This window comes from Oncorhynchus clarkii, chromosome 23 (genome assembly GCF_045791955.1).
Source record: "Oncorhynchus clarkii lewisi isolate Uvic-CL-2024 chromosome 23, UVic_Ocla_1.0, whole genome shotgun sequence".
NCBI lineage: Eukaryota > Metazoa > Chordata > Actinopteri > Salmoniformes > Salmonidae > Oncorhynchus > Oncorhynchus clarkii.
Genome location: NC_092169.1, coordinates 60,642,298 through 60,655,332, shown reverse-complemented (window position 1 = coordinate 60,655,332; position 13,035 = coordinate 60,642,298). Strand labels below are relative to the sequence as shown.

The 13,035-nt window shown below is 47.7% G+C and overlaps 1 protein-coding gene across 1 annotated transcript in view; it reads right to left on the bottom strand.

Annotated features, from left to right (window-relative positions):
- Nucleotides 1–13,035, bottom strand: part of LOC139381183 (ryanodine receptor 2-like) — a 497,608-nt gene that overhangs the window by 334,528 nt on the left and 150,045 nt on the right. Inside the window, exons 2-3 of the mRNA XM_071124606.1 lie at nt 8,400–8,519; nt 6,301–6,405 (exon numbers count right to left, since the gene is read on the bottom strand). Coding sequence (XP_070980707.1) covers nt 6,301–6,405; nt 8,400–8,519 — 225 coding nt within the window. The remainder of the gene's footprint in view (nt 1–6,300; nt 6,406–8,399; nt 8,520–13,035) is intronic.

Sequence of the window (13,035 nt, the reverse complement as noted above, 5' to 3'; positions counted from 1 at the left end):
CTGACTGGCTGACTGGGTGACTGGCTGACTGACTGACTGGCTGACTGACTGGGTGACTGATTGACTGGCTGGCTGGCTGGCTGGCTGACTGAATAACTAACTGGCTGACTAACTGGCTGGCTGACTGACTGGGTGAATGACAGACTGGGTGAATGACTGACTGGCTGGCTGACTGGGTAACTGACTGACTGACTAACAGACTGACTGACTGACTGGGTGACTGACTGACTGAATGGCTGGCTGACTGAGTAACTGACTAACTGACTGACTGGCTGGCTGGGTGACTGACTAACTGACTGACTGACTGACTGACTGGGTGACTGACTGACTGACTGACTGACTGGGTGACTGACTGACTGACTGACTGGGTGACTGACTGACTGACTGACTAACTGACTAACTGACTGGGTGACTAACTGACTGGGTGACTAACTGACTGACTGACTGGGTGACTGACTAACTGACTGACTGACTGACTAACTGACTAACTGACTGGGTGACTAACTAACTAACTGACTGGGTGACTAACTGACTGGGTGACTAACTGACTGACTGAGTGACTGACTAACTGACTGACTGACTAACTGACTGGGTGACTAACTGACTGACTGACTGGGTGACTAACTGACTGACTAACTGATTAACTGACTGACTGGGTGACTAACTGACTGACTGACTGACTAACTGACTGGGTGACTAACTGGCTGACTGACTGACTGACTGACTGGCTGGCTGACTGACTGACTAACTGACTGACTAACTGACTGACTGACTGGGTGACTGACTGACAGACTGACTGACTGACAGACTGACTGACTGACTGGGTGACTGGGTGACTGACTAACTGGGTGACTAACTGACTGACTAACTGATTAACTGACTGACTGGGTGACTGACTGACTGACAGACTGGGTGACAGACTGGGTGACTAACTGACTGACTGACTAACTGACTGGGTGACTAACTGACTAACTGACTGGGTGACTAACTGACTAACTGACTGGGTGACTAACTGACTAACTGACTGGGTGACTAACTGACTGACTGACTGACTGACTGACTGACTGGGTGACTGACTGGGTGACTGACTGACTAACTGACTGACTGGGTGACTGACTGACTGGGTGACTGACTGACTGACTGACTGACTGACTGGGTGACTGACTGACTGACTGACTGACTGACTGACTAACTGACTGACTGACTGACTGACTGGGTGACTGACTAACTGACTGACTGACTGACTGACTGGGTGACTGACTGACTGACTGACTGACTGGGTTACTGACTGACTGGATGACTGACTGGCTGACTGGCTGGCTGGGTTACTGACTGACTGGGTTACTGACTGGCTGACTGACTGACTGGGTTACTGACTGACTGGGTTACTGACTGGCTGGCTGGCTGACTGACTGGCTGACTGACTGGCTGACTGACTGACTGGCAGACCGACCCACCGACTGATTGTTTCTGGGCTCCCTGACTCCCAGTACTGCCCTTGAATACACTTCTGGCTCAGAGAGAGAACAATTTAATTAGCCAAGTTATTCATAGATAGAAAGGTGATTATAAAAAGTTAATTACAGAAATGCAAGTCATGATGGAATACGACAATGCATCTCAGTCTCTGATACGTTCTGCAACATCATATACAATGTTTACATCTGCACAACAGGACTGACTGGCTGACTGACTGACTGACTGACTGACTGGGTGACTGACTGACTGACTGACTGACTGACTAACTGACTAACTGACTAACTAACTGACTGACTGACTGACTGACTGACTGACTAACTGACTGACTGACTGACTGACTGACTGACTGACTGGATAAGTCATGATGGAATACGACACCGCATCTCAGTCTCTGATACGTTCTGCAACATCATATACAACGTTTACATCTGCACAACCACAGGACTGACTGACTGGCTGACTGACTGACTGACTGGGTGACTGACTGACTGACTGACTGGCTGGGTAAGTTATGATGGAATACGACAATGCATCTCAGTCTCTGATACGTTCTGCAACATCATATACAACGTTTACATCTGCACTGCAGTTCTGCACAAAATAACATCACATCATAGAACTGTAGTCCATATCATTTAAACATACCCCATTACATGGGCTGTGGACAGGACTATAACAGGGACAACCACAGGGCTGTGGACAGGACTATAACAGGGACAACCACAGGACTATAACAGGGACAACCACAGGACTATAACAGGGACAACCACAGGACTATAACAGGGACAACCACAGGACTATAACAGGGACAACCACAGGGCTGTGGACAGGACTATAACAGGGACAACCACAGGACTATAACAGGGACAACCACAGGACTATAACAGGGACAACCACAGGACTATAACAGGGACAACCACAGGACTATAACAGGGACAACCACAGGGCTGTGGACAGGACTATAACAGGGACAACCACAGGACTGTGGACAGGGCTATAACAGGGACAACCACAGGACTGTGGACAGGGCTATAACAGGGACAACCACAGGACTGTGGACAGGGCTATAACAGGGACAACCACAGGGCTGTGGACAGGACTATAACAGGGACAACCACAGGACTATAACAGGGACAACCACAGGACTATAACATGGATAACCACAGGGCTGTGGACAGGACTATAACAGGGACAACCACAGGGCTGTGGACAGGGCTATAACAGGGACAACCACAGGGCTGTGGACAGGACTATAACAGGGACAACCACAGGACTATAACATGGATAACTACAGGGCTGTGGACAGGACTATAACAGGGACAACAACAGGGCTGTGGACAGGGCTATAACGGGGACAACCACAGGACTATAACATGGATAACCACAGGGCTGTGGACAGGACTATAACAGGGACAACCACAGGACTGTGGACAGGGCTATAACAGGGACAACCACAGGGCTGTGGACAGGACTATAACAGGGACAACCACAGGGCTGTGGACAGGACTATAACAGGGACAACCACAGGGCTGTGGACAGGGCTATAACAGGGACAACCACAGGACTATAACATGGATAACCACAGGGCTGTGGACAGGACTATAACAGGGACAACCACAGGACTGTGGACAGGGCTATAACAGGGACAACCACTGGGCTATAACAGGGACAACCACAGGGCTATAACAGGGACAACCACAGGACTATAACAGGGACAACCACAGGGCTATAACAGGGACAACCACAGGGCTATAACAGGGACAACCACAGGGTCAACCACAGGACTATAGCAGGGACAACCACAGGGCTATAACAGGGACAACCACAGGGCTATAACAGGGTCAACCACAGGGTCAACCACAGGACTATAACAGGGACAACCACAGGGCTATAACAGGGACAACCACAGGGCTATAACAGGGACAACCACAGGGCTATAACAGGGACAACCACAGGGCTATAACAGGGTCAACCACAGGGTCAACCACAGGGTCAACCACAGGACTATAACAGGGACAACCACAGGGCTATAACAGGGACAACCACAGGGCTATAACAGGGACAACCACAGGGACAACCACAGGACTATAACAGGGACAACCACAGGGTCAACCACAGGGCTATAACAGGGTCAACCACAGGGCTATAACAGGGACAACCACAGGGACAACCACAGGACTATAACAGGGACAACCACAGGGTCAACCACAGGACTATAACAGGGACAACCACAGGACTGTGGACAGGGCTATAACAGGGACAACCACTGGGCTATAACAGGGACAACCACAGGGCTATAACAGGGACAACCACATGTCTATAACAGGGACAACCACAGGGCTATAACAGGGTCAACCACAGGGACAACAACAGGGCTATAACAGGGACAACCACAGGGCTATAACAGGGACAACCACAGGGCTATAACAGGGTCAACAACAGGGTCAACCACAGGACTATAACAGGGACAACCACAGGGCTATAACAGGGTCAACCACAGGGCTATAACAGGGTCAACCACAGGACTATAACAGGGACAACCACAGGACTATAACAGGGACAACCACAGGACTATAACAGGGACAACCACATGGCTATAACAGGGACAACCACAGGGCTATAACAGGGACAACCACAGGGCTATAACAGGGTCAACCACAGGGCTATAACAGGGACAACCACAGGGCTATAACAGGGACAACCACAGGGCTATAACAGGGACAACCACAGGGCTATAACAGGGACAACCACAGGGCTATAACAGGGACAACCACAGGGCTATAACAGGGACAACCAGAGGACTTTAACAGGGACAACCACAGGGCTATAACAGGGACAACCACAGGGCTATAACAGGGTCAACCACAGGGCTATAACAGGGTCAACCACAGGACTATAACAGGGACAACCACAGGACTATAACAGGGACAACCACAGGACTATAACAGGGACAACCACATGGCTATAACAGGGACAACCACATGGCTATAACAGGGACAACCACAGGGCTATAACAGGGACAACCACAGGGCTATACCAGGGACAACCACAAGGCTATAACAGGGACAACCACAGGGCTATAACAGAGACAACCACAGGGCTATAACAGGGACAACCACAGGGCTATAACAGGGACAACCACAGGGTCAACCACAGGACTATAACAGGGACAACCACAGGACTGTGGACAGGGCTATAACAGGGACAACCACTAGGCTATAACAGGGACAACCACAGGGCTATAACAGGGTCAACCACAGGGACAACCACAGGGCTATAACAGGGACAACCACAGGGCTATAACAGGGTCAACCACAGGGTCAACCACAGGACTATAACAGGGACAACCACAGGGCTATAACAGGGACAACCACAGGGCTATAACAGGGACAACCACAGGGACAACCACAGGACTATAACAGGGACAACCACAGGTTCAACCACAGGACTATAACAGGGACAACCACAGGGCTATAACAGGGTCAACCACAGGGCTATCACAGGGACAACCACAGGACTATAACAGGGACAACCACAGGGTCAACCACAGGACTATAACAGGGACAACCACAGGACTGTGGACAGGGCTATAACAGGGACAACCACTGGGCTATTACAGGGACAACCACAGGGCTATAACAGGGACAACCACAGGACTATAACAGGGACAACCACAGGGCTATAACAGGGTCAACCACAGGGACAACCACAGGGCTATAACAGGGACAACCACAGGGCTATAACAGGGACAACCACAGGGCTATAACAGGGTCAACCACAGGGTCAACCACAGGACTATAACAGGGACAACCACAGGGCTATAACAGGGACAACCACAGGGCTATAACAGGGACAACCACAGGGCTATAACAGGGTCAACCACAGGACTATAACAGGGACAACCACAGGGCTATAACAGGGACAACCACAGGGACAACCACAGGGCTATAACAGGGACAACCACAGGACTATAACAGGGACAACCACAGGACTATAACAGGGACAACCACAGGGCTATAACAAGGACAACCACAGGACTTTAACAGGGACAACCACAGGGCTATAACAGGGTCAACCACAGGGCTATACCAGGGACAACCAGAGGACTATACCAGGGACAACCACAGGGCTATAACAGGGACAACCACAGGGCTATACCAGGGACAACCAGAGGACTATACCAGGGACAACCACAGGGCTATAACAGGGACAACCACAGGGACAACCACAGGACTATAGCAGGGACAACCACAGGGCTATAACAGGGACAACCACAGGGCTATAGCAGGGACAACCACAGGGCTATAGCAGAGACAACCACAGGACTATAACAGGGACAACCACAGGGCTATAACAGGGACAACCACAGGGACAACCACAGGGCTATAACAGGGACAACCACAGGACTATAACAGGGACAACCACAGGGCTATAGCAGGGACAACCACAGGGCTGTGGATTGGGACTATAGCAGGGACAACCACAGGGCTATGGCAGGGACAACTACAGGACTATAACACACACTGACACAGGACCCCATTATAGAGACATCTTGTCCCATCCATCAGAACCATTACAGGCCCTGTCTGAGATAGATAGTTCTGTGTGTACTCAGCCCTGCCTGCGACAGACAGACAGACAGACAGACAGACGGACGGATAGATAGATAGATCTGTGTACTCAGCCCTGCATGCGACAAACAGACAGACGGACGGACGGACGAACGGAAGGATGGATAGATAGATAGATATAGGTAGATAGGTAGATATAGGTAGATAGATATATACGTAGATAGATAGGTAGGTCTTGCTGTGTACTCACCCCTTCTGCTTTCTCCTCTGTGTTGGCCAGCATCTCCTGCAGGGCCCGGACTGAGAGGGACTGCTCCAGGACAAATGTACAGATGGACAGGTCTGGAGGGACATTCTGGAAGAGAACACAGCCAGGTTAGAAGGGAACTGTAGTCCTGGAGCAGGTCGGTCTGGGAGATGTAGTCCAGTCAAAGGATAAACCGCCAGGTTAGAAGGGAACTGTAGTCCTGGAGCAGGTCAGTCTGGGAGATGTAGTCCAGTCAAAGGATAAACAGCCAGGTTAGAAGGGAACTGTAGTCCTGGAGCAGGTCAGTCTGGGAGATGTAGTCCAGTCAAAGGATAAACAGCCAGGTTAGAAGGGAACTGTAGTCCTGGAGCAGGTCAGTCTGGGAGATGTAGTCCAGTCAAAGGATAAACAGCCAGGTTAGAAGGGAACTGTAGTCCTGGAGCAGGTCAGTCTGGGAGATGTAGTCCAGTCAAAGGATAAACAGCCAGGTTAGAAGGGAACTGTAGTCCTGGAGCAGGTCAGTCTGGGAGATGTAGTCCAGTCAAAGGATAAACAGCCAGGTTAGAAGGGACCTGTAGTCCTGGAGCAGGTCAGTCTGGGAGATGTAGTCCAGTCAAAGGATAAACAGCCAGGTTAGAAGGGAACTGTAGTCCTGGAGCAGGTCAGTCTGGGAGATGTAGTCCAGTCAAAGGATAAACAGCCAGGTTAGAAGGGAACTGTAGTCCTGGAGCAGGTCAGTCTGGGAGATGTAGTCCAGTCAAAGGATAAACAGCCAGGTTAGAAGGGAACTGTAGTCCTGGAGGAGGTCAGTCTGGGAGATGTAGTCCAGTCAAAGGATAAACAGCCAGGTTAGAAGGGAACTGTAGTCCTGGAGGAGGTCAGTCTGGGAGATGTAGTCCAGTCAAAGGATAAACAGCCAGGTTAGAAGGGAACTGTAGTCCTGGAGCAGGTCAGTCTGGGAGATGTAGTCCAGTCAAAAATAAACAGCCAGGTTAGAAGGGAACTGTAGTCCTGGAGCAGGTCAGTCTGGGAGATGTAGTCCAGTCAAAGGATAAACAGCCAGGTTAGAAGGGAACTGTAGTCCTGGAGCAGGTCAGTCTGGGAGATGTAGTCCAGTCAAAGGATAAACCGCCAGGTTAGAAGGGAACTGTAGTCCTGGAGCAGGTCAGTCTGGGGGTTGTAGTCCAGTCAAAGGATAAACAGCCAGGTTAGAAGGGACCTGTAGTCCTGGAGCAGGTCAGTCTGGGAGATGTAGTCCAGTCAAAGATTAACAGCCAGGTTAGAAGGGAACTGTAGTCCTGGAGCAGGTCAGTCTGGGAGATGTAGTCCAGTCAAAGGATAAACAGCCAGGTTAGAAGGGCACTGTAGTCCTGGAGCAGGTCAGTCTGGGAGATGTAGTCCAGTCAAAGGATAAACAGCCAGGTTAGAAGGGAACTGTAGTCCTGGAGCAGGTCAGTCTGGGAGATGTAGTCCAGTCAAAGGATAAACCGCCAGGTTAGAAGGGAACTGTAGTCCTGGAGCAGGTCAGTCTGGGAGATGTAGTCCAGTCAAAGATAAACAGCCAGGTTAGAAGGGAACTGTAGTCCTGGAGCAGGTCAGTCTGGGGGTTGTAGTCCAGTCAAAGGATAAACCGCCAGGTTAGAAGGGAACTGTAGTCCTGGAGCAGGTCAGTCTGGGAGATGTAGTCCAGTCAAAGGATAAACAGCCAGGTTAGAAGGGAACTGTAGTCCTGGAGCAGGTCAGTCTGGGAGATGTAGTCCAGTCAAAGGATAAACAGCCAGGTTAGAAGGGAACTGTAGTCCTGGAGCAGGTCAGTCTGGGAGATGTAGTCCAGTCAAAGATAAACAGCCAGGTTAGAAGGGAACTGTAGTCCTGGAACAGGTCAGTCTGGGGGTTGTAGTCCAGTCAAAGGATAAACCGCCAGGTTAGAAGGGACCTGTAGTCCTGGAGCAGGTCAGTCTGGGGGTTGTAGTCCAGTCAAAGATAAACAGCCAGGTTAGAAGGGAACTGTAGTACTGGAGCAGGTCAGTCTGGGAGATGTAGTCCAGTCTAGCGATAAACATGATGCAATGCAGTCTGGTAGATGTGGCTCCTGTGTTCACCTTAGAGTTGGATGTTGACTCGAGGAAGCAGAGTCTATTTCCGAAGCCCTCCGCTGCCAGACACAGCTTCTGCTGCTCCTTGTGGACTGTGGCAGAACACTGCAGGACAACCTCGTCGTCCTGGAGACACAGAGACAGGAAGTAGCAGTTAGAACCAACACAGAAAACCCCTGGTCACTGTGGCAGAACACTGCAGGACAACCTCGTCGTCCTGGAGACACAGAGACAGGAAGTAGCAGTTAGAACCAACACAGAAAACCCCTGGTCACTGTGGCAGAACACTGCAGGAAACCTCATCGTCCTGGAGACACATAGACAGGAAGTAGCAGTTAGAACCAACACAGTAAACCCCTGGTCACTGTGGCAGAGCACTGCAGGACAACCTTGTCGTCCTGGAGACACAGAGACAGGAAGTAGCAGTTAGAACCAACACAGAAAACCCCTGGTCACTGTGGGGTAGAGACACAGCAGAGAACCAACACAGAAAACCCTGGTCACTGTGGGGTAGAGACACAGCAGAGAACCAACACAGAAAACCTTGGTCACTGTGGGGTAGAGAGACACAGCAGAGAACCAACACAGCCTTGTCATCGCCAACGATCTCCAACCTGGCAACTATCTAAGATGTGTGACCTCCAGAGTCAAGCCTGCTCCACGGTGGGGTAGAGACACACAGCAGAGAACCAACACAGCCTTGTCATCGCCAACGATCTCCAACCTGGGCATCGATCTAAGATGTGTGACCTCCAGAGTCAAGCCTGCTCCACGGTGGTTTAGAGAGACACAGCAGAGAACAGAAAACCCTGCTCACTGTGGGGTAGAGAGAGAGCAGAGAACAGAAAACCCTGGTCACTGTGGGGTAGAGAGACACAGCAGAGAACAGAAAACCCTGGTCACTGTGGGGTAGAGACACAGCAGAGAACCAACAAAGCCTTGTCATCGCCAACGATCTCCAACCTGGGCAATTATCTAAGATGTGTGACCTCCAGAGTCAAGCCTGCTCCACGGTGGGCGTCCGCCAGGGAAGCCTTCTGTCATGACTAACGAGGGCCAAAGGGGCTCTTTTCAACGGAGTAACTGGCAATAGGAGCATCTCAGTCACCACACTGCACTCAGCAGCGCCTAGAGGGGTCAGGCTTTACCCCAGCAAACAGGGGTCGTCCTGAGGCCATGAGACGTTATCCCACTGACGCGCAGAGAACGTTCTAGGAAAATTCCACCTTTAATAAATATATATCTACAATACAGACACTACATTCCACCTATAATATATATATATATATCTACAATACAGACACTACATTCCACCTATAATAAATATATATCTACAATACAGACACTACATTCCACCTTTAATAAATATATATCTACAATACAGACACTACATTCCACCTATAATAAATATATATCTACAATACAGACACTACATTCCACCTATAATATATATATATATATCTACAATACAGACACTACATTCCACCTATAATAAATATATATCTACAATACAGACACTACATTCCACCTTTAATAAATATATATATACAATATAGACACTACATTCCACCTATAATGAATATATATCTACAATACAGACACTACATTCCACCTATAGTAAATATATATCTACAATACAGACACTACATTCCACCTATAATATATATATATATATCTACAATACAGACACTACATTCCACCTATAATAAATATATATCTACAATACAGACACTACATTCCACCTATAATAAATATATATCTACAATATAGACACTACATTCCACCTATAATGAATATATATCTACAATACAGACACTACATTCCACCTATAGTAAATATATATCTACAATACAGACACTACATTCCACCTATAATATATATATATATATCTACAATACAGACACTACATTCCACCTATAGTAAATATATATCTACAATACAGACACTACATTCCACCTTTAATAAATATATATCTACAATACAGACACTACATTCCACCTATAGTAAATATATATCTACAATACAGACACTACATTCCACCTATAATCAATATATAACTACAATACAGACACTACATTCCACCTTTAATAAATATATATCTACAATACAGACACTACATTCCACCTTTAATAAATATATATCTACAATTCAAGGCGGTCTTCTAAAATACAGTATAATTCCAACATCTTCCCTGCACAGGTGCATCATTCCTTCAGGATACTCATGAAATACAGGACTTTATTAAGCCCCTCACCCTGTTCAGCATTCCTTCAGGATACTCATGAAATACAGGACTTTATAGAGCCCCTCACCCTGTTCAGCATTCCATCTATTATTACTGTAGAATCTATTACACTGTAGAAGGAGATGAGAGGGTCTATTACACTGTAGAAGGAGACGAGAGGGTCTATTACACTGTAGAAGGAGATGAGAGGGTCTATTACACTGTAGAAGGAGATGAGAGGGTCTATTACACTGTAGAAGGAGACGAGAGGGTCTATTACACTGTAGAAGGAGATGAGAGGGTCTATTACACTGTAGAAGGAGATGAGAGGGTCTATAACACTGTAGAATGAGATGAGAGGGTCTATTACACTGTAGAAGGAGATGAGGGTCTATTACACTGTAGAAGGAGACGAGGGTCTATTACACTGTAGAAGGAGACGAGAGGGTCTATTACACTGTAGAAGGAGACGAGAGGGTCTATTACACTGTAGAAGGAGACGAGAGGGTCTATTACACTGTAGAAGGAGATGAGAGGGTCTATTACGCTGTAGAATGAGACGAGAGGGTCTATTACACTGTAGAAGGAGATGAGGGTCTATTACACTGTAGAAGGAGATGAGAGGGTCTATTACACTGTAGAAGGAGATGAGAGGGTCTATTACACTGTAGAAGGAGATGAGAGGGTCTATTACACTGTAGAAGGAGATGAGAGGGTCTATTACACTGTAGAAGGAGACGAGAGGGTCTATTACACTGTAGAAGGAGATTAGAGGGTCTATTACACTGTAGAAGGAGATTAGAGGGTCTATTACACTGTAGAAGGAGATGAGAGGGTCTATTACACTGTAGAAGGAGATGAGAGGGTCTATAACACTGTAGAAGGAGATGAGAGGGTCTATTACACTGTAGAAGGAGATGAGAGGGTCTATTACACTGTAGAAGGAGATGAGGGTCTATTACACTGTAGAAGGAGACGAGGGTCTATTACACTGTAGAAGGAGATGAGAGGGTCTATTACGCTGTAGAATGAGACGAGAGGGTCTATTACACTGTAGAAGGAGATGAGGGTCTATTACACTGTAGAAGGAGATGAGAGGGTCTATTACACTGTAGAAGGAGATGAGAGGGTCTTTTACACTGTAGAAGGAGATGAGAGGGTCTATTACACTGTAGAAGGAGATGAGAGGGTCTATTACACTGTAGAAGGAGACGAGAGGGTCTATTACACTGTAGAAGGAGATTAGAGGGTCTATTACACTGTAGAAGGAGATTAGAGGGTCTATTACACTGTAGAAGGAGATGAGAGGGTCTATTACACTGTAGAAGGAGATGAGGGTCTATTACACTGTAGAAGGAGATGAGAGGGTCTATTACACTGTAGAAGGAGATGAGAGGGTCTATTACACTGTAGAAGGAGATGAGAGGGTCTATTACACTGTAGAAGGAGATGAGAGGGTCTATTACACTGTAGAAGGAGAGGAGAGGGTCTATTACACTGTAGAAGGAGATGAGAGGGTCTATTACACTGTAGAAGGAGACGAGAGGGTCTATTACACTGTAGAAGGAGATTAGGGTCTATTACACTGTAGAAGGAGACGAGAGGGTCTATTACACTGAAGAAGGAGATGAGGGTCTATTACACTGTAGAATGAGACGAGGGTCTATTACACTGTAGAAGGAGATGAGGGTCTATTACACTGTAGAATGAGACGAGGGTCTATTACACTGTAGAAGGAGACGAGAGGGTCTATTACACTGAAGAAGGAGATGAGAGGGTCTATTACACTGTAGGAGGAGATGAGAGGGTCTATTACACTGTAGAAGGAGATGAGAGGGTCTATTACACTGTAGAAGGAGATGAGGGTCTATTACACTGTAGAAGGAGACGAGAGGGTCTATTACACTGTAGAAGGAGACGAGGGTCTATTACACTGTAGAAGGAGATGAGAGGGTCTATTACACTGTAGAAGGAGATGAGAGGGTCTATTACACTGTAGAAGGAGATGAGAGGGTCTATTACACTGTAGAAGGAGACGAGAGGGTCTATTACACTGTAGAAGGAGACGAGAGGGTCTATTACACTGTAGAAGGAGATGAGGGTCTATTACACTGTAGAAGGAGATGAGGGTCTATTACACTGTAGAAGGAGACGAGGGTCTATTACACTGTAGAAGGAGATGAGAGGGAATATTACACTGTAGAAGGAGATGAGAGGGTCTATTACACTGTAGAAGGAGACGAGAGGGTCTATTACACTGTAGAAGGAGATGAGGGTCTATTACACTGTAGAAGGAGACGAGGGTCTATTACACTGTAGAAGGAGACGAGAGGGTCTATTACACTGAAGAAGGAGATGAGAGGGTCTATTACACTGTAGAAGGAGACGAGAGGGTCTATTACACTGTAGAAGGAGATG